Here is a 25005-nt window from a genome sequence, read left to right on the forward strand (position 1 = left end):
CTCCGGTCTCGAGGAACCCCTGCTAAAAATGAGAAATCTACAACTCATAGATACATTAGTGTGATGGTCAGTGGGAAGAATGCTCCTTAAAGTGGGGTGCCCCCTAAAAAAAAAAAAAAAAATTAAAAGTCAGCAGCTACAAATACTGCAGCTGCTGACTTTTAATAATCGGACACTTACCTGTCCCAGGGTCCAGCGATGTGGGGGAACGTAGCCCTCCCCTTGTTCCCCGCTTCGCTCATGGCGCCATCATTCTTACTGTGGGCACCCGGCTGTGGCTTCACAGCCGGGCACCCACTGCGCATACGCCGTGATACGCCGCACAGTCACCTGGGACACATGACAGGTCCCAGATGACTGTGCGGCGCGAGGGGAAGTGATGTCACCAGCCCGGGCAAGAAAGAAGGCAGACTACGAGGGACCCCCTAGCAACAGGTATTTAGAGGTGAGTAAAAATTGTTTTTTTTCCCCAATTATTTATTTAGTTATTTAAGAATTTTAAACTATTTTTTATTTTTTGGTGGCAACACCACTTTAAACTTGTGGTCATTGGGAAGAATTACCCCCGTACAGATAGCTAAAAAGATCAATGGTGTCGGTGGGAACTTATCTAAGAGGCAGAAATTGCCCAATGCTGAAGGGACCCCTAGCAACCTTTGGAGGAACCCTGGTTGAGAATCACTGCCTTAGAGTATCAGCTCATGGTAGCATAAGTGACCATGAACTTATAGCAGAGGTGTCCTCTAGACCAGACGTCTCAAACTGGTGGCCCTCCAGCTGTTGCAAAACTACAAGTCCCATAAGGCATTGCAAGGCTGACAGTTATAAGCATGACTCCCACAGGCAGAGGCATGATGGGACTTGTAGTTTCGCAACAGCTGGATGGCCACCAGTTTCAGACCCCTGCTCTAGACTCTGATATTTCATTGAGAGTCGTGGTCAGTGGCTGACAAGCTGTTGATCACTGATATTCGATAATATACAATTTTATGTTCTAAAAAAAAAAAAAAAAAAAAAAATATACAAATTTGTATAGCAATCCCAATAGTGATGCTTACCCTTTCTGCTACAAACTTTACAGACTGTACACTAGTTCCATAAAGATTGTCATTGTATTGCCCGGCCTCTATGAATTTGTGCTCCTGGATGTCCTTCTCCATCTGTTCCCTGGATATGACAAAGTGGTAGTCTCTACCGTCCACCTCGTAGTCTCTCTTTGGTCTGGTTGTATCTACAGGAGAGCACAGCACAATTAAACGTTATATGTTGTGTTTAATCCCTTACCTACTGGGCACTTTCACCCCCTTCCTGCTGTTGCATTTTGAATGCAGCACTGTACCCATAGGACATTTTTGTAAAAAAATTTTTTTTACACAAATAGAGCTTTCTTTTGGTGGTATTTAATCACCAAAATAAACCAAGGTGCAAGAAAAAAAATGGCCGAAATAGCATCGCTCAGAGGAAAAACTCCAAAAATTGATGTAACCTGCATAAAACTAAATCTTAACCTCTATAAACAAAACACAATATTATTTGTAATTAAGTTAGCAGCTGCTATAAAATATATCAAAAATGAAAACAATAACATTAAAAAGTCCAACACATCTTATGTCCTTAAAATGCCATAGCATCGCTCATGTCAGTTCATCCACATGTGACAAGCTTTTATATGATTCCACATATAAGAAAAAAAACAGTGAAGTGACGTTTTTAAATTGGTGAAGCTCTCGTTACGGTGATCCTAGTTGTTGTCACTCGTGCATCACATACCCAGAATGCCACCACGTGAGTAAGACTCCCCTTAGGGCAGTGATGGCGAACCTTGGCACTCCAGATGTTTTGGAACTACATTTCCCATGATGCTCATTGCACTCTGCAGTGTAGTGGAGCATCATGGGAAATGTAGTTCCAAAACATCTGGGGTGCCAAGGTTCGCCATCATGGCCTTAGGCTATACACTCACCAGATATTGCTATTTCATGTTCCTTAAGGTAAACTTTTGTTGTCACTTCGAAGACCTCCCCTAATTCTGTTGGGATTCTATTAGGATGGAGGTATGGAGGGCTCCAAAGCAGCAGGATCATATGAAAGAGTAAAATTGCCACATATGGTAATCCTATTTTTCCTGCTGTGTAGGAAGCCACATAGTTACATAATAAGGTTGAATAAAGACACCAGTCCATCCAGTTCAACCTGAGTATCATCGGTCCCTACCCTCAAGGAGCCCACAATCCAAGGTCCCCAACTCGCATATATATACTAGGGCCAATTTTTCATTTTTTTAGACAGAAGCCAATTAACCTACTAGCATGTCTTTAGAGCGTGGGAGGAAACCGGAGTACCTGGAGGAAACCCACACAGGCACAGGGAGGACATGCAAACTCCAGGTAGGTAATGTCGTGGTTGGGATTTGAACCAGTGACCCTTTTTACTGCTAGGTGAGAGCGCTAACCACTACACCACTGTGCTGCCCATGCTGTATAAAACGAACAGTTTTATACAGTGATTCCTTCCTGGTGGTTCCCAGCTGACCGTGACATGCAAACGTCACTTCCGGTTGTCGTGGAGATCATTTGCATTTCGTCACTTCCGACTTCAACTGAGGGATGCCCCTACACAGCAGGACCGGTGACTACACTACAAATTACTCTGTACACTGCTCTATTGGTTTAACAAGCTAGTACATATATTATGTATGGGGGCTATTGGCTACAATAACATTTTGAAAAACAAGATTACGATATGTGGCAATTTTATTCTTTCATATGATCCTGCTGCATTTGAGCCATCCATCATACCTCCATCCTAATAGAATGCCAACAGAATTAGGGGATGCCTTCAAAGTCACTTCACCGGTTTTTCTTATATATGGAATCATATAAAAGCTTGTCATATGTGGATGAACTGACATGAGCGCTGCTATGGCATTTTAAGTACATAAGATGTGTTGGACTTTTTAATGCTATTGTTATCATTTTTGTTATTTAATCACCTCTGGTTTTTTTTATTTTTTGCTAAACAAATTAAAAAAAAGACCAACATTTCTGAAAAAAAAAAGTTTTTCTAACTTTCTGTTATAAAATTTTGGAAAGAGGTAATTTTTCACATTCACAGATGTGCGCTGATGAGGCTTTACAGATGGGCATTGATGAGGCAGCACTGATGGGCATTGATGAGGCTGTACTGATGGGCACTGATGAGGCAGCACTGATGGGCACTGTGATGAGGCAGCACTGATAGGCACTTATAGGCTGCAATGATGAGATGGGACTGATGAGGAGGCACTGATGAGGCTGCACTGATATGTGGCACTGATGGGCACTAATAGGCAGCACTAAAGGGCACTGATAGGAAACACTGATGGGTGCTGATAGGTGGCACTGATGGGGAGGCACTGATTGGCAGCACTGATGGACACTGATTGGCAGCACTGATTGGCACTGATAGGCAGAACTGATGAACACTGCTGGGGCTGCACTGAATATCAGAACATGATCAATGCAGATGTCCCCTTTTCAGGGCCGTCTTTAATATTGATTGGACCCTGGGCAAAACTTTTCTTGGCCCCCCCCTCCCCATGCAGTTTTGCTCTTCACCTGCTCTGAGACATACAATAAATAGCAGCTAGACTCAAAATCAGTTTAATGAATCAGATCGGGCAGCTATTGCAATTGGTTGCCAGAGGGTACAGTGTATCATTACCGCTCACTGACTGGTTGCTAGAGATTACAGCACACATTATGGCTCACTGATTATTTGCTAGAGGTTAGAGCACATGATTTATGCTTGTTGATTGGTTGCTAGAGATTACTGTGGATATGACCTCAGGGGGGCATGATATACATATCAATGCTGCCGCCGTTGCTATTTACATATGAATGCTGGCAATTTAAATGTAAACACAGGGTCTGCCAGTGAGTCATCTGTACACAACAATAGGACTGAGCTGGGCAGCATTAATAGCAGCACTTCACACTGAAGTATTTGGACACAGCACAGGATTAAAACCTCAAGGGACAAGGGAATTTAAACCAGGATAGTTGGCAAGTATGAGGCAGCTGCTTTGGGCCCTACAACAATGACAGGGCCCAGGGCAGCTGCCCCTTTTGCCCTGCCTTAAAAACGGCCCTGCCCCTTTCACACTATACAGTTACCGGCTCTCTTCTCCTTTGTCTCAATGCAAGGAAAGGAATGCAGATAACCAGCAAGTGTGTATACATCATGAACAGCTGTGATTGGACATAGCTGGTCACGTGGTAAAGAGTTGCTGTGATTGATCTGTGCCCTGATCTGTTAATAGCTGTATCCGAAAAAAACATCCTCTGCACTGCAATAAGCTGAAGTTCAATTGAGCTGGATTCAACTTCAGTGTCTTATTAAAGAGTTAATCTGTCTGGGGATGGTCCCAAGTCAGCAGGTAACCATACTGTCCAGACAGATCGGGTCTTAGGAGGTATGCCAATGCATAAAGTGCCATTGAAATAGAACACACTTCGCCTTGAGTGCGGTTCAAGCACTGGATTGAGTTTACAGACAGTGGAAGTTTATGTAGCCACCTGGAAGCACCGCTCTCTTCCTTAGTTCAGACTTGTGCAGCTATAGAATGCTGAAAAAAGAGGAGTGAGCCAGAGCTTTTTTTTTTTTTCAATTCCTTCCCTGTCTGTTAGGTGTGGAGACTCAATAAACATATTTTTTTTAATAAGAGATGTTGGTTCTTCTGAAATGTCATTAGGCATATCTTGGGAGGTCTTGCATGAAGATCTTGGTGGAGTTCTCTTTAATATCTTCAATTGCACAAGGGAAGCTGCAGCCCAGATGAAATTCCGAGGACAACTTAGCTTCCTGCATGCATAGTAATGCATACATTCCAATTGAAGTTTATTTAACATTTATATTACACTTAACACATACATAAATCCTGAACACTTCCCTACATAATCTCAATAAAGTCAACTTACGTGGTACACATGAGCCAAACTTGTCAGGGAATTCGGATATCAGGTCATCATTGATCCGATCTTTCATAGGGCCAAGAATAATGACCGGCCTGGTGTAATTAACTGCCAAGAAAAGACAAGCATGTCACCCTTTATTTTGCATTGTGCAACACTTACCAATAGGACTAAAAAAAAAAAAAAAATCATGTAGTTCCCCATTCAAAGTATTATGCTCTCCCTTAGCTTCCCCTTTAGCCTTCTGGTAAGTTAACAAACTCACCTGTTAATCCTGCCAGCCAACTCCAGAGCATCCCACTCCTTTTGATTGGGTGACAATGCTGATTGTCAACATCTGAATAAAGGGCAGGGTTCTCATCCTCAGGTCAGCTGTAGGGTGAAGTGCAAGAGGAGTGGCGGGTGTGACTATCCCCGCTTCCCATTTTTTGTCTCCATTACTTGTTCACCACCGCCCACAACTGTCATTGGAACAGCCACTAGATTGACAAATACACTCACCGGACACTTTATTAGGCTCCCCTTGCTAGTACAGGGTTGGACCCCCTTTTGCCTTCAGAACTGCCTTCATTCTTCGTGGCATAGATTCAACAAGGGGTTGGAAACATTCCTCAGAAATTTTGGTCCATATTGACATGATGGCATCACGCAGTTTCTGCAGATTTGTTGCCTGCACATCCATGATGCCATTCTCCTGCTCCACGACATCCCAAAGGTGCTCTATTGGGATGAGATCTGGTGAGTGTGGAGGCCAATGGAGTACAGGGACCTCATTGTCATGTTCAAGAAACCAGTGGTGAGATGATCTGTGCTGGAAGTATCAGAAGATGGGGACACTGTAGTCATAAAGGGATGGACATGGTCAGCAACAATACTCAGGGAAGACCGTGGCATTTAAACGATGCTCAATTGGTACTATGGGGCCCAAAGTGTGTCAAGAAATTTTCCCCCACACCATTACACCACTGCCAGCCTTAACTTGATACAAGGCAGGATGGATCCATGCTTCCATGTTCTTTATACCAAATTATGATCTGACCATCTGAATGTCGAAGCTGAAGTTGAGACTCATCAGACCAGGCAACATTTTTCCAATCTTCTATTGCCCAATTTTGGTGAGCCTGTGCAAATTGTAGCCTTAGTTTCCTGTTCTTAGCTGACAGGAGTGGCACCTGGTGTGGTCTTCTGCTGCTGTAGCTCATCTGCTTCAAGGTTCAATGTGTTGTGCGTTCAGAGATGGTATTCTGCATACCGTGGTTGTAACGAGTGGTATCATCTTGAACCAGTCTGCCCATTCTACTCTGATCTCTGACCTCAACAAGGCATTTTCGTCCACACAACTGCCGCTCACTGGATATTTTCTCTTTTTCTGACCATTCTCTGTAAATCCAAGAGATTGTTGTGCTTGAAAATCTCAGTAGATCAACAGTTGAAATAGCCCGTCTGGCACCAACAGCCATGCCACGTTCAAAGTCACTTAAATCCCATTTCTTCCCAATTCTAATTCTCAGTTTAAACTTCAGTAAGTCCTCTTCACCACGTAGATACCTAAATGCATTAAGTTACTGCCATGTGATTGGCTGATTGGCAATACCTAATTAAGTGACCGGTGAGTGTAGCTCTAGTAACCATAGGCGCTATACTCTATTCCGCTGCCTGCTCATTACAAATCAGATCAGTCACGTGCAAGCGCTGAACAGACCCTCCCACCATAAAGTCTTGGCAATGAGCAGCGGAGTACTGCACTGCCTCTGGCCCTTCATGGAGTGGAGGTGTCAGACCTACGCAAAGACACCACTGCTTCCATACAGTGAGCAAGGGCCCCATTCTGCAGCATACTGGCAGAGGAAAGGCTTCTTCTTGGCTTTAAAGAAACCCTGTTAGGTTAAAGCGGGAGTCCGCCGTTTTTTATTTTTTTTTAAAAGCCAGCAGCTACAAATACTGCAGCTGCTGACTTTTAAAATAATGACACTTACCCGCCCAGCGCGCCCGGTCTCTCGATCGTCTCTCGGGTGCTGTAGCCGCCATCTTGGGTATGGGAATCAGGAAGTGGAGCCTTGCGGCTTCATTTCCCAGTTCCCTACTGCGCATGCGCGAGTCGCGCTGCGCAATAAGGATGGTCCCCGCTGTCTCTGGGATCTGTGTGTTTCTCAGCAGACAGCGGGGGACCTTCGGAAAGGGACGTAGATTCTGTGGAAAGGGGCGTAGCTTCTGCAGATATCTATGCAGGAAGTGGGTGCAGATACCTGTACTGTACAGGTAGCTGCACCCCCCTCCCCCCTGAAAGGTGCCAATTGTGGCGCTGGAGGGGGGGAGGGTTCCAATGAGTTGAAGCTCCACTTTAGGGTGGAGCTCCGCTTTAAAACAATTCCTAAATACAGTTACCCTAAAATAAAAGAGCTCTTATGCCGCGTACACACGACCGGACTTTTCGACGGACTTGGTCCGGGGGACTGGAAACTGTCGGACAATTCGATCGTGTGTGGACTCCAACTGACTTTTTCTTCCCAAAAGTCCGGCGGACCTAGAAATAAACTTGCTTCAAATCTTTCCGATGGACTCGAGTCCGGACGAAAAAGCCGGTCGTCTGTGTGCTAGTCCGATGGACTAAAACCAACGCTAGGGCAGCAATTGGCTACTGGCTATGAACTTCCTTATTCTACGTTATCACGTTCGAATCCATCTGACTTTTGGAGCGATCGTGTTTGGCCAGGTCCGTTCGTTTGAAAGTCCGGTGGACCTCAGCTGCAAAGTCTGTCGGATTGTCCGCCGGACCAAGTCCATCGAAAAGTCCGGTCGTGAGTACGTGGCATTATACTCACCTCTCCAATGGTCCATGTCTCCTGCATTTGCTCAGATCCCCTGCTATGTGCTGTAGTTCCATCCTCCAACCTCTATGTCACTACAGGACTCGGCAGGGAGTTGAGTATAGGAGATTTTATTGACTGGTACATGCTTTCAGGAGGACCAGCTTCCAATCATGTAATCACTGTGAAAGCCAATTACTCCGATCACGGAAAAGAACTTGCCTCATACAGTTTCTCCTCTGCAAGGAGGGAAAGATTTTTTTTTTTTAAGCAAGCATGCTTTAGTCTTGGATACACAATTGATTGTTAATAGCAATGAACAGCAGTCTGAAGTGCTTTTTCCCAGCTTAATTGGGCAAAGGCACATAAGATGAGGTGTAAGTAGAAATGATTAGAACACATCTAAATGTGAAAGTACTAAAAATATACAAAGTCAATAGGCTCTCTTTTAGCACCTCTACAAGGTCATCCTTTTACCTTGTTCGCGGCCTCATCATTTTAAAATATCTTTTCCAGTTCTGCTAATGTGATCACTTCACTAAAGACCTGCTCCAGATACTCAACAACATGGTCAAGTGTGGCTTTCCTATTAACAAACCCATGGCAACTGTTCTCAACATATCCCGCTAAACACTGTAGAGCCAGATCTTCTTGCTTGATGAACCTAGTACAGCATAGTAGCACACAATAATCTTTCAGTTTGGTTCATTACAGAAATGTTACAGCTGTGAACCTGGGGATTCAGTTTTCCAGTACACAAGATGTCAACGGTATGGTGGCAACCAATGTTCCCATAGCTAGTTACCACAGTAACTGTGATTTGCTGTGTTCGCTGACTTCAAATAAAGGAAAGATAAAGTTGCAAAGGCACGAAATGGAGACTTTTCAAAGATCTTTCCAAATAACTTCTTCTTTGCTACTGAAATTAACTTTCACAAGGCTGAGTTGGTCTCTGCTTTTGAACGACATCACAGAAGTCTTTGAGACCGCAACCTTTGCATTTCACAGTGCGTGAAAAAGTAGCTGACAATCTAAATGCTACTAAAGTACATGGAGTTACATTATATAGAGATACAGACACTGTACAGCCCAGAGCACTGATTCTGCTAGGTTGTATCCACAGGCCTCTGGGATATTTACTCCTTTCTTATCTAAGCCCTTGTACACACGGTCGGAGATTCCGACAACCAAATCCGTCTGAGTAATTCCGACTGAATAATTCCGGAAGAGGTCCGGAAGTGATGTTGCATACACATGGTCGGACTAAGTTGTCGGAAAATCCGATTGTACATAACATGATGACGTTATTTCGTTAAGACGGGACTACGTTCAGGCTAGTAGCCAATAGCTTTGGTCTAGGAATTTGATCTGAGCATGTGTGGCACTTTGTCCGTCTGAGTAGGCTACACATGATCGTAGTATGTCCGATCGGAGCATTTTGTCAGAAAATTTTACCGGCAAGTTGGAAAAGTTGGTCCATCGGATATTCTGACGGAAACAGTCCGATGCAGACCACACACAGTCGGAATATCCGACAAAATGGTCTGATAGGACACATTTCGTCGGAATCTCCGACCGTGTGTACAAGGGCTAAGGCTTCATTCAATTAAACCAGGCCTGATGCTTTCCCAGTTTTACCACTTTGCTTAGTCTCTGTGTTAGCCAGGGCTTTTTTTTTATAGACTAGGTGCAGGTACACCCTTGTTCCCATTCCTAGTCACCCCTTATCTCCGCCCCCTATTTAGCTACCAGTATCGTCCCTTGGTTCCACCCCCTACCAACCTCCCGCTACCAAACCTTTTAGAGAACCAAGTATCATTCTGTGGTCATTTGTATAGAATTTGTTATTGAAAACAAGACAGACAGTATTCTGTCATAATAATGTGAGCATTTTTGCTATACCTATCTATAGATGTATAGCTTGTACTTTGCATGTACCATGTGCATTTTTTTTTTGTATTACCTATGTTTATTTCCAATGGATTAATTGTAAACTCATTAAAGCCCAACACCAGGCAAAAAAAAAAAAGAGTTTTCCCATGCAGTGGAGCTGTGCCCGCATTGCACTGGTCAACTGCTTGTTTTGTCTAGGAGTGAGGAGAAAGCTTTTCATTCCACCGGAAAATGGCGCTCTCCCGTGGTCCAGCAGTGATTAAGCACCAAGAACGGTGTGAAACGCATTAACTGTATTGCCTACTGTATCTTAGTCAGGCGTAATACTCAGAGTAATGAACACAAAAAAGAAGGGGGAAAATGAGGCAAGCTGAGCATCATACCCATACTATATCTGATGAACCTGCACATAGATGCTAATGGTGACTTAGACCCAAGAACGTGGATGCAGACTAGATAGGACTAATGCCGCGTACACACGATCTGACTTTTTGGCGGACCAGAGTCCGTTGGACAATTCAATCGTGTGTGGGCTCCAGCGGACTTTTTCTTCCCAAAAGTCTGGCGGACCTAGTAATAAGACTGGCTTCAAATTTGTCCGCTGGACTCGGCTTTTAGCGGACAATCCATTCGTCTGTGTGCTAGTGCGACGGACTAAAACCGACGCTAGGGCAGCTATTGGCTACTGGCTATGAACTTCCTTATTCTACGTCATCACGTTCAAATCCGTCTGACTTTTGGAGTGATCGTGTGTGGCCAAGTCCGTTTGTTTGAAAGTCCGGCGGACCTCGGCTGCAAAGTCCGTCAGATTGTCCGCCAGACCAAGTCCGTCAAAAAGTCCGGTCGTGTGTACTCCGCATAAGAGACAAAACAAGACAAAATAGAATACAATAAACAAAATATAGTACAACATAGTACAACCGTACTCCGTGAAACCTTCAGGGTGGTACCAGGTATGTGAACACAATGGCCAGACTGTCATTTTTTATGCCTTTTTGGATTCAAATAAAGGTGATTTTATTAGAGTGCAGCCATCCAGACATCTCTGCTTTACTCCAGACTTTCTGCTATATGCAGGGCCAGCACCCTTTGCTTGTTCAGTGGAGGTGGAACTTTAAGGGTGAATACCTTGAGCGGTGTACTACTTTGCTTTGGTGGACTGTTTCTGGTCTATGGAAGCTTGATGACGTCAGGAACAGTCCACAACTCAAGAGCGCAGGAGATCGAGGGTGCCGGACCGGTCTTCTGCTGGAACGATCGGAGGTTTAGATAAGTATACTCCTTTATCCTCTTTCCTAGACAAAAACGAGTTAAACCGTGCAGTGTGGGCACAGCCCCACTGCATGGCAAAACTTTTTTTTTTTGCCCGGAAATGGGCTTTTAAAACAAATTAAAAAAAATATATAAAATGTATAGCTAACATAATTCAAGCCCAGCAAACCAAACTTTTTTCTGAAATTTGAACCGCAAAGTTCTGCTGTATACTTACTCTCCTGTCTTGTCACTGGCTCATAGGATAGAATACAGTCTTCCTGTCCTCCTGTAATGAAAAGAACAAAAAACCTTTTATTAAACACAAAAACAAGTACAAAAAGCGCGAACAAGACCGGAGAGCGTGAAAAGAGATGTTACTGATCCCACAGAGTGGATTAATCAAAGCCTGATTTATTCTTCATAAAGTAGCTGTGTTCTCTATTCTTCTATGACCTAATTAATTCCTCGAAAGGCATAAAAATATCTCTCTATCCCGAAGAATCAATAAGACAATCTTACAATTCCTCCCCTGGAAACAGTTTCTGTTTTGTGATACAGTAAAATGAGTAAAAGATTTTGAATGCATTTATCATGCTGAACAGCAATTCAAACAGCTGAATTTATAGACGGCGCATTGTCATCTTACCTATTAGATGTCCCGACCTTTGTTAGCTCCAGAGCCAAATTCAGCTATAAAAAGTAGGAATTCATTTACAGTAAAAACTCCAACCATGATCTTTTTAAAAGAACATGTAAACCCTATCAATAGACTGTTAGATATATATGAAACTGTTTGATTATTTTTGCTCAGTCAACGTTCCTCCACCCCAAACTCGCTCATCCATGTCTTTATGGACCTTGCTTTGTGCACTGGTGTGCAGTGATGTTGGAACAGGAAGGGGGTCATCCCCAAACTGTTCCCACAAAGTTGGGATCATGAAATTGTCCAAAATGTCTTGGTATGCTGACGCCTTAAGAGTTCCCTTAACCGGAACTAAGGGGCCAAACCCAACCCCTGAAAAACAACCCCACACCATAATCCCCCCTCCACCAAATGATTTGGACCAGTGCACAAAGCAAGGTCCATAAAGACATGGATAAGCGAGTTTGGGGTGGAGGAACTTGACTGGCTTGCACAGTGTCCTGACCTCAACCTGATAGAACACCTTTGGGATGAATTAGAGTGGAGACTGCGAGCCAGGTCTTCTCGTCCAACATCAATACCAGATCTGACAACTGCGCTTCTGGAAGAATTGTCAAACATTACCATAGACGCATTCCTAAACCTTCCAGACAGCCTTCCCAGAAGAACTGAAGCTGTTATAGCTGCAAAGGGTGGGCCAACTCAATATTGAACCCTATGTACTAATGCCCTATACAAACGATAGGTTTTTCTGACAACAAATGTTGGCTGTGATCTTGTTGTCGGAAAGTGCGACCGTGTGTATGCTCCATAGAACATTTGTTGTCGGAATTTCTGCCAAAAAATGTCTGAGAGCAGGTTCTCAAATTTAAATTCCGAGCAGAAGAGCCACACTGGCTATTGAACTTCAATACGTCACCACTTTCTTGACGTTCAGAATTTTCGACAACATTTGTGTGACTGTATGTATGCAAGACAAGTTTGAACCAACATCCTTCGGAAAAAAATACACAGTTTTGTTGTCGGAAAATTCTATTGTGTGTACTGGGCATAAGAGTGGGATGCCATTAAAGTTCATGTGCGCTTAAAGGCAGGTGTCCCAATACTATTGGTAACTGTGTGTGTGTGCGTGTGTGTATGTATATATATATATATATATATATATATATATATATATATGTAGCGGGGTCTCTTTAAGAACTATAAAACTACTGTTCCCAGAACCCCGCTGGTTCCCAGGATGCTTTGAGTTATGCCCCAGAGACTTATGGGGGAGGAAATATAAGGAGGGGGAGAGGCCTAGTTCTTCCTCTTTGGACACCCCCCTCTCTTCAAGCAAGAGGAGATCTGTGCTGAACTGCTGAGGCACAAGGCCTGAAGCCTGGGCCTTGTGCTCTTTTCCAAAGAGCTCTCTGCCAGCCTAGTTGCACCTGAGAGACATTTTCTCATTCCTTGCTGCAGTACACCAGAAGGATTGAAGACTGGGAGGTCGGTGGATTCCTGTTTCTAGACGAAAAGGCAGAGAAACCGGACTTGGACTTGTCCGGGTGGTGAGAGCTGTTTAAAGACAGATGCTTTATCTTTATTATTCGTTTGGATTACAAAGTTGTTCTTCAAGTGCACCACCGAAAGATTGCTAGCGAATATTGTTTTACTGGACTTCCATCTAGATCAGTCAGGCCTGACTGCATAGGTAGATAGTGCTGGGTGTTAGTTTACCCATGCGTGGGAAGTAGCTGAAAAAGGGCAGCGTTAGAGTTGCATAGCAATACTTTATTATGCTGATGACTCTGTTTATCTTTATCACTGGTTACTGCAGGGACCTGCTTATGTGTTGCAATCCAAATGTTTGATTCATGTTATTCCTTTTATAAAAACAATAAGTAAAGTCAGTTATATACTTTCAAGGATTGTCTATGAGCTTGAGTTATCCACCCACGCACACACACATATTTAGAGTATAAGTGATTTAATGTGTATTGCTAGATACTAACTGTGCCAAAGTGGGTAGTGCAGTTTGCGAGGGGGTTTGCGGAGCTGTGCTCAGGACCCAAACCAAACTTGCGGCCCTCTTAAGTGAGGGTATCGCTATACGTGGGGGCTCGTAAATCCGGGATTTCTGAGACAGCGGTAAACACTCCAGAGGTACCGGCATGGACCCACAGGGAGTCAGAGCATGGTGTGAAGCGGCTAAGGCCGACCCAAGTCAGTCAGTGGTCATTAGCCTCCCAGGGGAGGAGCCATCGCCAACGGGATCACCGCAGGCTGGGGCCCGTACCTCACCCGAGAGTCTCAGATCAGCACCGGCCACCCTTAGCGCAGAACTGTGTGCTGTCCTGGGGGGGATTGTGGCCCAGTGCAAGAAGGATCCCACAGATTACCCGATGTCGGGGTACAGAAAACTCCGGATGTTTTCAGGGAGGAAACCTGTACCTTCGGATGAAGAGGGATTTGAAGAGTGGTTAGATAGCGCAACTCAGGCACTAGAGGAATGGGAAGTTCCAGAGCGCATAAAGAAGCAGAGGATTGTGGAAAGTCTAAAGGGGCCTGCTCTAGAGGCCGTACGCAACCTGAAGATGAGCAGGACAGACTGTAATGCGCAGGAGTACCTAGATGTACTACAGATTGTGTTTGGTGGGACAGAGAAAATCTCTGAGCTTGCTTATCAGTTAGAGCATTGCTACCAGAAAAAGGGTGAAAAACTATCAGACTACATGGGACGTTTAGATAAAATCCTGCATAGGATGATCCTAAAGAAGGGGATCAGCCCAAGAAAAGTAGATGAGGCCCGTGCTCAACAGGTACTGAGGGGAGCTCAACCCATGGATCCTATTGCGTGGACACTGCGTGCCCGACTGGATGGGAAGAATCTGGAGTACACTGACCTCATCCGAATGATCAGAGAGGAAGAGGCCCTACTGGAAGAGAAAAGGGAAGAACATCTCACCGAGCCCGTCAAACAACCGGTAGCAATAGTTACACCGGCCATGACTACCGCTAGAGATAAGGAGGTGGACACTTTGAAGTTACAGATGTCCCAGGTGATCGAGATGTAGACTGCTATGATGGCGAGAGGGAAGAGGAAGAGAGAAAACCAGACCCCTCAGAAGGAATGTCTACAAATAAGAAACGATAACATCCCTCAGCGGGTTTGTACTCCCATTACTGTGGGGAGGGTCAATGCATACCAGACTCGAAAGAGAATAAAGTCTAAAACCAACTGGATGAAGACAGGTCCCCAGAAGAGGGTGGCCTCAACCCGGCCCTACCCAGAAGAATTGGTCGGCCCATCCCCCACTGTCTCCATCCAGGTGGAAGGAGTCTACACGAAGGCCCTCCTGGATACTGGAGCTCAAGTGACTTTGTTGTACAGAGACTTCTATGATAGGCACTTGAGCCATTTGCCTATACAGAAGATAGAAGAGCTGGAGATATGGGGCCTGGGAGCTCAGAGTTTCCCCTACGATGGTTACCTGCCCATAAAGTTGACCTTCGATCCATCTGTGGCGGGGAGGTGTTTGACACCCTGGCAGTTGTGTGTCCTAGACCGCCCGGGGCCAGCAAGATGTCCCTCATCATAGGGACCAATACGGATCTGGTGCGAAGACTTCTGACCCCTCTAGTGGAGACGAGAAACCATCAAGATCCCAATATCCATCCCATGCTGAAGACAGCCTACCAACGGTTGGTCCTAGAGCAGAAGACCCCAGGAGAGGGGATAGGGAAGGTGTGGAGACTTGGGAGAGAGGGAGTGGTGCTGCAGCCCGGAGGGGTAGCCTGCCTCAGGGCCACGGTGAAGCTTACCTGGGAGCAGCCTGGCCCCTTTGTCATGCTGGAATCCGATCCAAGGGAGGACCACTCAGGCCTGGAAGTGATACCGGAAGTGATTTCAATCAAGGCCCTGAAGAAGGCTCGAGGAAGAGTCCCAGTGAGTGTGAGAAACCCTACGGAGAGACCCATAGAGATCCCTGCCAGGATGCTGTTGGGGCAGATGAGTCCTGCGGCCCCAGTCAGCTGGTCAGAAGTAAAAGGAACGGGTGAAGGAGGAGATGTTTGGGAGAAACTTTCCATGGAGAACCCGGACCTACCTGGAGCCTGGAAGGAGAGAGCCAAGGCCCAGCTGACTAGATGGGAGAGGATTTTCTCAAAGGATGAGTTTGATGTGGGATGTGCCAGGAGTGCCACCCACCGAATCCGCCTCCAAGAAGACAAACCCTTCAGGGAAAGGGTTAGGCGGGTCCCTCTAGCTGATCTGGAGGATCTGAGGGAGCAGCTTGCGGAGTTGAAGAAGACTGGTGTGATTCAGGAGTCTAGAAGTCCCTATGCCTCCCCCATAGTGGTGGTCAGGAAAAAGAATGGGTCGTTGAGGCTTTGTATTGACTACAGGACTCTCAACAGGAGGACCATCCCTGACCAGTATACCACACCGAGAATAGAGGATGCCCTACAGAGTTTGGCTGGTGCCAAGTGGTTCAGTGTAATGGACCTCAAGAGTGGGTACTACCAAATCCCCATGCACCAGGAAGACCGAGAGAAGACAGCCTTCATAACCCCAGTGGGATTCTTCGAATTCAACAGAATGCCTCAGGGCCTGTCTGGAGCCCCTGCTACCTTTCAACGCCTCATGGAGAAGACCGTTGGAGACATGAACCTCATAGAAGTCCTTGTGTACTTGGACGATGTCATTGTCTTCGGGAAAACTTTGGAAGAACATGAGGCCAGGTTGGAGAAGGTGTTGAGAAGACTCAGCGAAGAGGGACTCAAGCTTTCTCCTGAGAAGTGCCGGTTTTACCAATCCTCTGTGAACTATCTGGGACACATAGTGTCTGAAAAGGGAGTGGCTACAGACCCTGAGAAGTTGGAGGCAGTTACCTCTTGGCCAAGACCGACAACAGTCACAGAGCTCAGATCTTTCCTGGGGTTCTGCTCCTATTATAGAAGATTTGTGGATGGGTTTGCCCGCATTGCCAAGCCACTAAACGAATTGCTCAAGACTGAAGGAGAAGAGGATGGCTTGGGACCCAGGAGGGCCGGTGAGTCGGTTCAAGATCAGTGGAGCCCAAGGTGTGAAGAGGCTTTCCGAACCTTGAAGAGGAGCCTTACCACGGCCCCAGTCCTGGCCTATGCCGACCCCACCAGACCATATGAGCTACATGTCGATGCCAGTCATGAGGGCCTAGGCGGAGTGCTCTATCAAGAGCATGAAGAGCAGCTGCGACCAGTGGCCTATGTGAGCCGGAGCCTGACTCCCTCGGAGAAGAACTACCCCACTCATAAATTGGAGTTCTTGGCCCTCAAATGGGCAGTAGTAGACAAACTGAAGGACTATCTCTATGGGGCGGAGTTTACCGTAAAGACAGATAACAATCCTCTGACCTACCTCTTCACTACTGCAAAGTTAGATGCAACCGGACACAGATGGTTGGCTGCATTATCCGGATTCAACTTCAGTCTAAAGTACAGACCAGGGGCTGGAAATAGGGATGCAGATGCCCTGTCCCAAAGATCTCATGTCATGGTCAATGACTGGGAAGACTGGACCCAGGTAGCACCGGAAGGAGTGCGAGCACTCTGTCAGGGTGCTGAGTTTCAAGCAAGAGGGGGCCCCAGAGCAGAGGAGATAGGAGTCACCGCAGTGGGAGTCCCTCAACCCTACTGTGGGGTAACTCAACTAGCAGAGGAACTCCTGCCAAAGCTGTCCAGAAAGGAGCTGAGCTATGACCAATTGGAAGACCCCATGGGGAGATTGGTCCTTGAAGCTTTGGAGAACGAGAATCCAGAGGGACTTCGACATCACCCTTCCAAGGAGGCTCGCCTGCTGAGGAAAGAGTTGGATAAGCTACAAGTGCATCAGGGAGTGGTCTACCGAAGGGGCCCCTCTGATAACTCAGAAGATAAGTGGCAGTTGTTTCTCCCAGAGAAGCACCGAGAGACGGTACTAATTGCCTTACATGACCAGCATGGCCATCTAGGGGCGGAGAAAACTTTCCAGCTTGTCAGAAGCCGGTTCTATTGGCCCTGTATGAGGGCAGAAGTGGAGGAATATTGCCGTTCTTGTGCACGATGCATCCAGAGGAAGACTCTACCCCATCAAGCTGCCCCAATGGGCCACCTACAGCGTCAGGGTCCAATGGATCTGGTGTGCATTGACTTTCTCTGCCTCGAACCCGATTTGAGTGGATTGGGAAATGTTCTGGTGGTAACTGATCATTTCACCCGTTATGCCCAGGCTTTCCCCACCAAAGACCAAAAGGCCTCCACTGTGGCCAAGGTGCTCATGGAAAAATACTTTGTCCACTATGGATTACCACAGAGAATCCACTCAGACCAAGGAAGGGACTTTGAGAGTCGTCTGATCCGGAACCTACTGGACTCATTGGGAGTAGAGAAGACCAGGACTACACCTTATCATCCACAAGGAGATGCCCAACCTGAGAGGTTTAATCGGACCTTACTAAACATGCTTGGAACTCTAGAGACAGAGAAGAAGCAACACCGGAGCCAACACATATCAGCTCTGGTGCACGCTTACAACTGCACCACAAGTGATGTGACGGGTTACTCCCCCTACCGGCTCATGTTTGGGAGAGAAGCAAGATTGCCGGTGGATCTGGCCTTTGGCATTTCCCTAGACCATGCCTCTGCTACCTCCCACAAGGGATATGTGGACCGACTTAGACACAATTTGAAAGTGGCCCATGAACGAGCTCAGGCGGTCTCGGACAAAAGGGGAGCCCGCAACAAGAGGAACTTTGATCTGAAGGTTCGAGTGCAAGACCTGCAGCCTGGGGACCGTGTACTGCTACGCAATCTGGGGATCCCTGGGAAGCACAAGCTTGCTGATAGATGGAGATCGGAGCCCTATGTCATTTGCAGAAAGCTACCTGGATTGCCTGTGTATAAGCTAAAACCAGAGGGGAAAGTGGGGCCCTTGAAGACTTGGCACAGGAATCATTTGCTCCCGCTTACTGAAGCAGTCAGAATACCTCCAGTGAGAAGTCCACCTGAATCTGTTTCCATTCTGGATACCCCGGGACCTAGCACTCGGTCTCAGACCTCCCGGGTTAGAGATGGACAAGATACCCAACGAGGTGAAGGTGGAAGAGGAGAGCTTGAGTGGCTGTGGCCTTCATCAACTCCAGGAAATTCTGCCATAGATCTCCCACCTACTGAAGATACACAGGATGGGACACTGAACCCAGAAGCTACAGAGTTCATTCCATCTAGTGGTGTGCCTGAAGGCTGGGAAGATATCCCTAGCATTTACTCAGAAGAGGGAGGAACCGATGTTCCAGAACCAGTGATGCTGTCAGAATGTGTTCCTGAAGTAGAGCCTGTGGCACTAGAGCCTGAAGTCCCAAGAGAACAGAGAGCTCGCCGAGTTGTGAGACCCCCCAAGAAGCTAACCTACTCTCAAATGGGGGAGAGCTCTGAGGACTCTGTTGTGACTGCTAGAAGAAGTGCTGAACGCTCTAATCCTTCCACTGACCATTTGGTGGAGGGCAACCCCAGCTCACTCTCTGGCACAGTTAGGCAGGCCACTCATGTCAGTGTGACCTGTGGGACAGGGAATCCCACCTCTGAGTTCTGGTGGAAATTCCCTGTACCAACATCATACTCAGCACTTTCAAAATTGGTACAGGATATGTGTTAAAAGTTTATCTTTGGGGACCAAAGAGTTTAAGTGGGGGGAGTGTGTAGCGGGGTCTCTTTAAGAACTATAAAACTACTGTTCCCAGAACCCCGCTGGTTCCCAGGATGCTTTGAGTTATGCCCCAGAGACTTATGGGGGAGGAAATATAAGGAGGGGGAGAGGCCTAGTTCTTCCTCTTTGGACACCCCCCTCTCTTCAAGCAAGAGGAGATCTGTGCTGAACTGCTGAGGCACAAGGCCTGAAGCCTGGGCCTTGTGCTCTTTTCCAAAGAGCTCTCTGCCAGCCTAGTTGCACCTGAGAGACATTTTCTCATTCCTTGCTGCAGTACACCAGAAGGATTGAAGACTCGGAGGTCGGTGGATTCCTGTTTCTAGACGAAAAGGCAGAGAAACCGGACTTGGACTTGTCCGGGTGGTGAGAGCTGTTTAAAGACAGATGCTTTATCTTTATTATTCGTTTGGATTACAAAGTTGTTCTTCAAGTGCACCACCGAAAGATTGCTAGCGAATATTGTTTTACTGGACTTCCATCTAGATCAGTCAGGCCTGACTGCATAGGTAGATAGTGCTGGGTGTTAGTTTACCCATGCGGGGAAGTAGCTGAAAAAGGGCAGCGTTAGAGTTGCATAGCAATACTTTATTATGCTGATGACTCTGTTTATCTTTATCACTGGTTACTGCAGGGACCTGCTTATGTGTTGCAATCCAAATGTTTGATTCATGTTATTCCTTTTATAAAAACAATAAGTAAAGTCAGTTATATACTTTCAAGGATTGTCTATGAGCTTGAGTTATCCACCCACGCACACACACATATTTAGAGTATAAGTGATTTAATGTGTATTGCTAGATACTAACTGTGCCAAAGTGGGTAGTGCAGATTGCCGGGGGGTTGGCGGAGCTGTGCTCAGGACCCAAACCAAACTTGCGGCCCTCTTAAGTGAGGGTATCGCTATATATATATATAATATCTCTATCTAACACAGGTTCTAACCTCCTCTGTCTTTATAATCCACAGAAAGTTTTAGGTAGAGGATAAGTGAATCCTACAATTAGAGGCTTCTGTATTACAGTATAAGCAAGTAGAAAATGTATGTATTATTTGATAGACAAGCCTCATAACGTAAACATAAAACATCCTTTACCTTCCCTGACTGAACCTAATCCTCTTACATATGTGTCTCACATGCTCCCCTCCCAGACACTGCAGCTCATAGTGGGAGGGTTTCAGTAAGAGAAGCAGTACTGTCAATTCAGAAAGCAGTGGGCTGGACTAGGTGTGGCCAGGTTCTGATTGACAAGCTACAGGCTTGTGATTCATCTTCTTTCACTATAGTGTAAGCAGGAACAGCCTACTTGAGGGTGACAACTCTGCTCTGAATTCAGGAGCAGTGCAGCATCATTGCCACTCCATCACACATCACAGAAAGGTGCATTAAATGGTTTTCACTGGCAAGGTCAACAGGTATCTGTGGGACTTTGCAGAGGGACTAAGAGAAAACTGTGAGTGCAGATGCACTTTTAAATAAATAATGCATCATTATTTTTATCAACAGGAGGCCATAGCTTTACTTTAAAACTTGTTACCTCTCCTATTGTAACCTGAAAAGCAATGAAAACTTTTTCCATCCATCTTTCCCTCAACTCTGACCAGTTTTCAGTCCTGACTGCTGAAAAACATCCCCACAGCATGATGCTGCCACCACCATGTTTCACAGTGGGGATGGTGTTCTTTGGGTGATGTGATGTGTTGGGTTTGTGCCAGACATAGCGATTTCTTTGATGGCCAAAAAGTTACATTTTAGCCTCATCAGACCACAGCACATTCCTATATACATTTTGGGAGTGTCCCACATGCATTTTCGCAAACTTAAAACGTGCCATTTTGTTTTTTCTGAAAGTAATGTCTTTCTTCTGGCCACTCTGCCATAAAGCCCAACTCTATGGAGCGTACGGCTTATTGTCATCCTATGTACAGATACTCCAGTCTCTGCTGTGGAACTCTGCAGCTCCTCCAGAGTTACCTTAGGTCTCTGTGCTGCCTCTCTTATTAATGCCCTCCTTGCCCGGTCCGTGAGTTTTGGTGTTCGGCCATCTCTTGGCAGGTTTGCTGTGGTGCCATGTTCTTTCCATTTGGTTATGATAGATTTGATGGTGCTCCTAGGGATCATCAAAGATTTGGATATTTTTTTATAACCTAACCCTGACTTCTTCTTCTCAACAACATTGTCCCTTACTTGTTTGGAGAGTTCCTTGGTCTTCATGGCAGTGTTTGGTTAGTGGCGCCTCTTGCTTAGGTGTTGCAGCCTCTGGGGCCTTTCAAAAAGGTGTGTAGATGTAATGACAGATTATATGACACTTAGATTGCACACAGGTGGACATCATTTCACTAATTATGTGACTTCTGAAGGTAATTGGTTGCACCAGAGCTTTTCATGGGCTTCATAACAAAGGGGGGTGAATACATACGCACATGCCAATTATCATTTTTTTATTTCTGAAAAATTGTTTTATGTATATATTTTTCTAATTTTACTTCACCAACTTAGACTATTGTGTTCTGATCCATCACATATAATTCAGATTAAAAAAACATTGAACTAAAGGCTGTAATGTAACAAAATTGGCAAAATGCCAATGGGGGGGGGGGGGGGGGTGTGAATACTTTTGCAAGGCACTGTAAGTATTCTATATATTTTTTTCTACAATTCCATATTCCATTTACTGTGTATTTAAAGCTCAGGGGGAAATCTATTTGCTTAGCTTTCAACGGGTTGCCAGGATTTTACTGCTGCCTTTTTCCCCATTGTGTATTTTTCACCTGGTGATAAGGTGTCACATAGACAGGTAGTAATGGAAATATCTCTAACGGAGAATGACTCAACAAAAAGGGGAGGGCTGAAACATTTTGGCCTGGGGGAAGGCAAGGGGGGTAGGGGGTGCGAAACCAAGCTGCTGTCACACTAGGAAGAGATTTCAGTGGTCTTGAGAAAGTGTACCCTGCAAAGTTTGCCTACTAATTGGTGGGCATGATGGAGGTTGGGCTTTTCTGAAGGCCATGGTTTATCTGGACACACTTTCTCACATCTTCCTGTATCAGCCTGTGGTTTTCAGCATTCAGTCACATGACATCTTAAAGCTGCAGAGGAAATTGGTGCAGAATGACTTTCCTTTTTCGAAAAGCTAAGAGTTAGAAGCGGGGAGCAGGTAGCTATGTATTGCCCACCATGTTTCACTGACTGCAAGTCCAGCTTTGATTTAGAGCTGAATATAATACATCCCCTCAGTGGCACCAGCTCTAAGCCCTTGTACACACGGTTGGACATTCTGACAACAAAATTCATCGGATTTTGTCCGACGGATTTTGTCCGAAACTGGTGTTGCATACACACGGTCAGACAAAGTTGTAGGAAAATCCAATCGTACGTAACGTGATGACGTTATTTCATTACGACGGGACTACGTTCAGGCTAGTAGCCAATAGCTTTGGTCTAGGAATTTGATCTGAGCATGCGTTGAATTCTCTACACACAATCAGACAAAGTCCGATCGGACCATGTTGTCAGAAAGTTTTATAGCCCAGCTCTAAAACTTTGTCGGTCGGATATTCCCGACGGAAACAGTCCGATGGAGCCCACACACAGTCGGATTATCCGACAACACGGTCCAATCGGACATTTTCCGTCGGAATGTCCGACCGTGTGTGCAAGGGCTTATAACTGGCCCTGGGGCCAAATCCTCCCCTGCTCCCCCCAGCCCAGTCTTCCCCTAAGGAAAGGTTGGAATGTTCATCGGGTCTTTATTACTATCTATGCTTTCCTGTCCTAATGACACCCGTTCCTCTAATTTCTTTATCTGATGTCACAGGGATAGTGTTTCCATAAAACAAAAATAAAATTGCCAGGAGTTAGGCTTTAAAATATAATATTATTATGTAAATCAATTATAACCCTCTGCAACAACCCCTATCAGTATATAATTATCTCTCTAGTTGCCCAAATGGAAAGAATTGCTGCAGGAGACGTTTTCAGGACATTGGAATGTCCTTGTCCTGACATCATTTTATAAAAGTAGGTGACAATATTTCCTCCAGACCATAAACATTTTTATCTAGATCATGGAACAATGTTTTGACCTCCAGCTCTTTGTTACAAGGACAAGTGGTGGCTGAAAGGAGAGACGTTTCTACATTGACAAGTTCTGGGCATTTTATTGTAAACATCTATGGAAGAACAAGTGAAGGACAACTAAACCCTAAAAGAAAAAAGTCAGGCCTTTTGCCTTATATTAAATATTCACGACTAAGAATCCTACTGATGAATCCTGGTGAATGAACTACTTTATGTTAAGTAACTTGCTAATTTTTATCCAAACTTCAAATGTTTGTGGGCCTATTTACACTGAGATGCATTGTGTATGCATGTCATACTTTATGGCGTACTGCTGGGTTATTGCAATCCATTCATTATAAATGGGCCCCCTACAGATAAAAAATAAATAAATTGCTCTGGCTCTTTTTTTTTTTTTTTGAGCAATGCAAAGATTTGCATAGTTCTTGCTGTTGCTAACATGCATTGAGGCTGCACTTTACTATTTGTTACCTTAAGGCAGTGGTCTCCAAACTGTGGACAGGGAACCTGAAATGGCCCTTTGTTAGCCTTTATCTGACCCTTGAAGTATTATTCCTGCCACTGATACAAGGCACTATTTCCCCCACTAACATCAACAGTGGGGCACTATTTCTCCTACTGACACAGCAATGGGGCAGCATTCCTCCCACTGACACCAACAATGGGACACTATTTCCCCCACTGACACCAACAACGGGGCACTATTCCTCCCTCTGATGCCAACAATGGGGCACCATTCCTTCCACTGACATCCATAATAGGGTATTATTCCTCCCACTGACACCAACAACGGGGCACTATTCCTCCCTTTGATGCCAACAATGGGGCACCATTCCTTCCACTGACATCAACAATAGGGTATTATTCCTCCCACTGACACCAACAACAGGGCACTATTCCTCCCTCTGATGCCAACAATGGGGCACCATTCCTTCCACTGACATCAACAATAGGGTATTATTCCTCCCACTGACACCAACAACGGGGCACTATTCCTCCCACTGATGCCAATGATGGGACACTATTCCTTACCTTGATACCAACAATGAGGCTTTATTCCTTCTACTGATACCAATGGTGGGGCATTGTTTAATCTATGTGAATTTTCTACTCACACTGGCCACAGCCTGGCCCCCCCAAAGTCTGAAGGACAGTAAACTGGCCCTTTGCTTGGAGTTCGAAGACTCTTGCCTTAAGGTAATGGTGTCATGGGGCCATGAGCTTGAAAGTTGTGTTGTTAAAGTAAAATGGAAAAAAAAGGGATCAGGTTGATTAGTGAAAAAAAAAAAAAAAAAAAAAAGCTCCACCAGGAGTAAAAATAATTTCTTCCAGAAAACTAAGGATAAGACTGTATGATGATGGTTGAATTATTTGTAAAATCTCTTAGAAAGTTTGTTTTAAACTTTCTTGGTTATTGTGACCTTAATCGAATAATGTTGACTTTTCCCAACCAAAGTAACTCGCAATTCACCTTGAATCGAATCCCTCAAACAAATCCTTAAACCTAATTTTTCATTTTAGTACAGCACTTAAAACGGACATTTCACCACCCATTGTAGTTTTCAGATTCCAGGAGACTACAGAATGGTAAAAGCCAAAGTAGCAAGATTTCAGCACTTTTTGACCTCCTCAAATGTTCCAGGTGGCTGTGGGTAGCCAAAGGTACCTCATCA

General features: G+C 45.3%; 1 protein-coding gene across 2 annotated transcripts in view; it reads right to left on the reverse strand.

Annotated features, from left to right (window-relative positions):
• LOC143927370 (disks large homolog 2) overlaps positions 1–25005 on the reverse strand; it is a 1494912-nt gene that overhangs the window by 13084 nt on the left and 1456823 nt on the right. For both annotated transcript variants that reach the window (XM_077451405.1, XM_077451406.1), the window contains 3 exons: positions 11142–11192; positions 4959–5060; positions 1059–1231 (listed from right to left, as the gene is read on the reverse strand). In XM_077451405.1, the coding sequence (XP_077307531.1) occupies positions 1059–1231; positions 4959–5060; positions 11142–11192 (326 nt within the window). The remainder of the gene's footprint in view (positions 1–1058; positions 1232–4958; positions 5061–11141; positions 11193–25005) is intronic.

The sequence above is a fragment of the Lithobates pipiens genome, unplaced genomic scaffold, assembly GCF_037356315.1.
Source record: "Lithobates pipiens isolate NorthernLeopardFrog02 unplaced genomic scaffold, aLitPip1_a1.2 Scaffold_23, whole genome shotgun sequence".
NCBI lineage: Eukaryota > Metazoa > Chordata > Amphibia > Anura > Ranidae > Lithobates > Lithobates pipiens.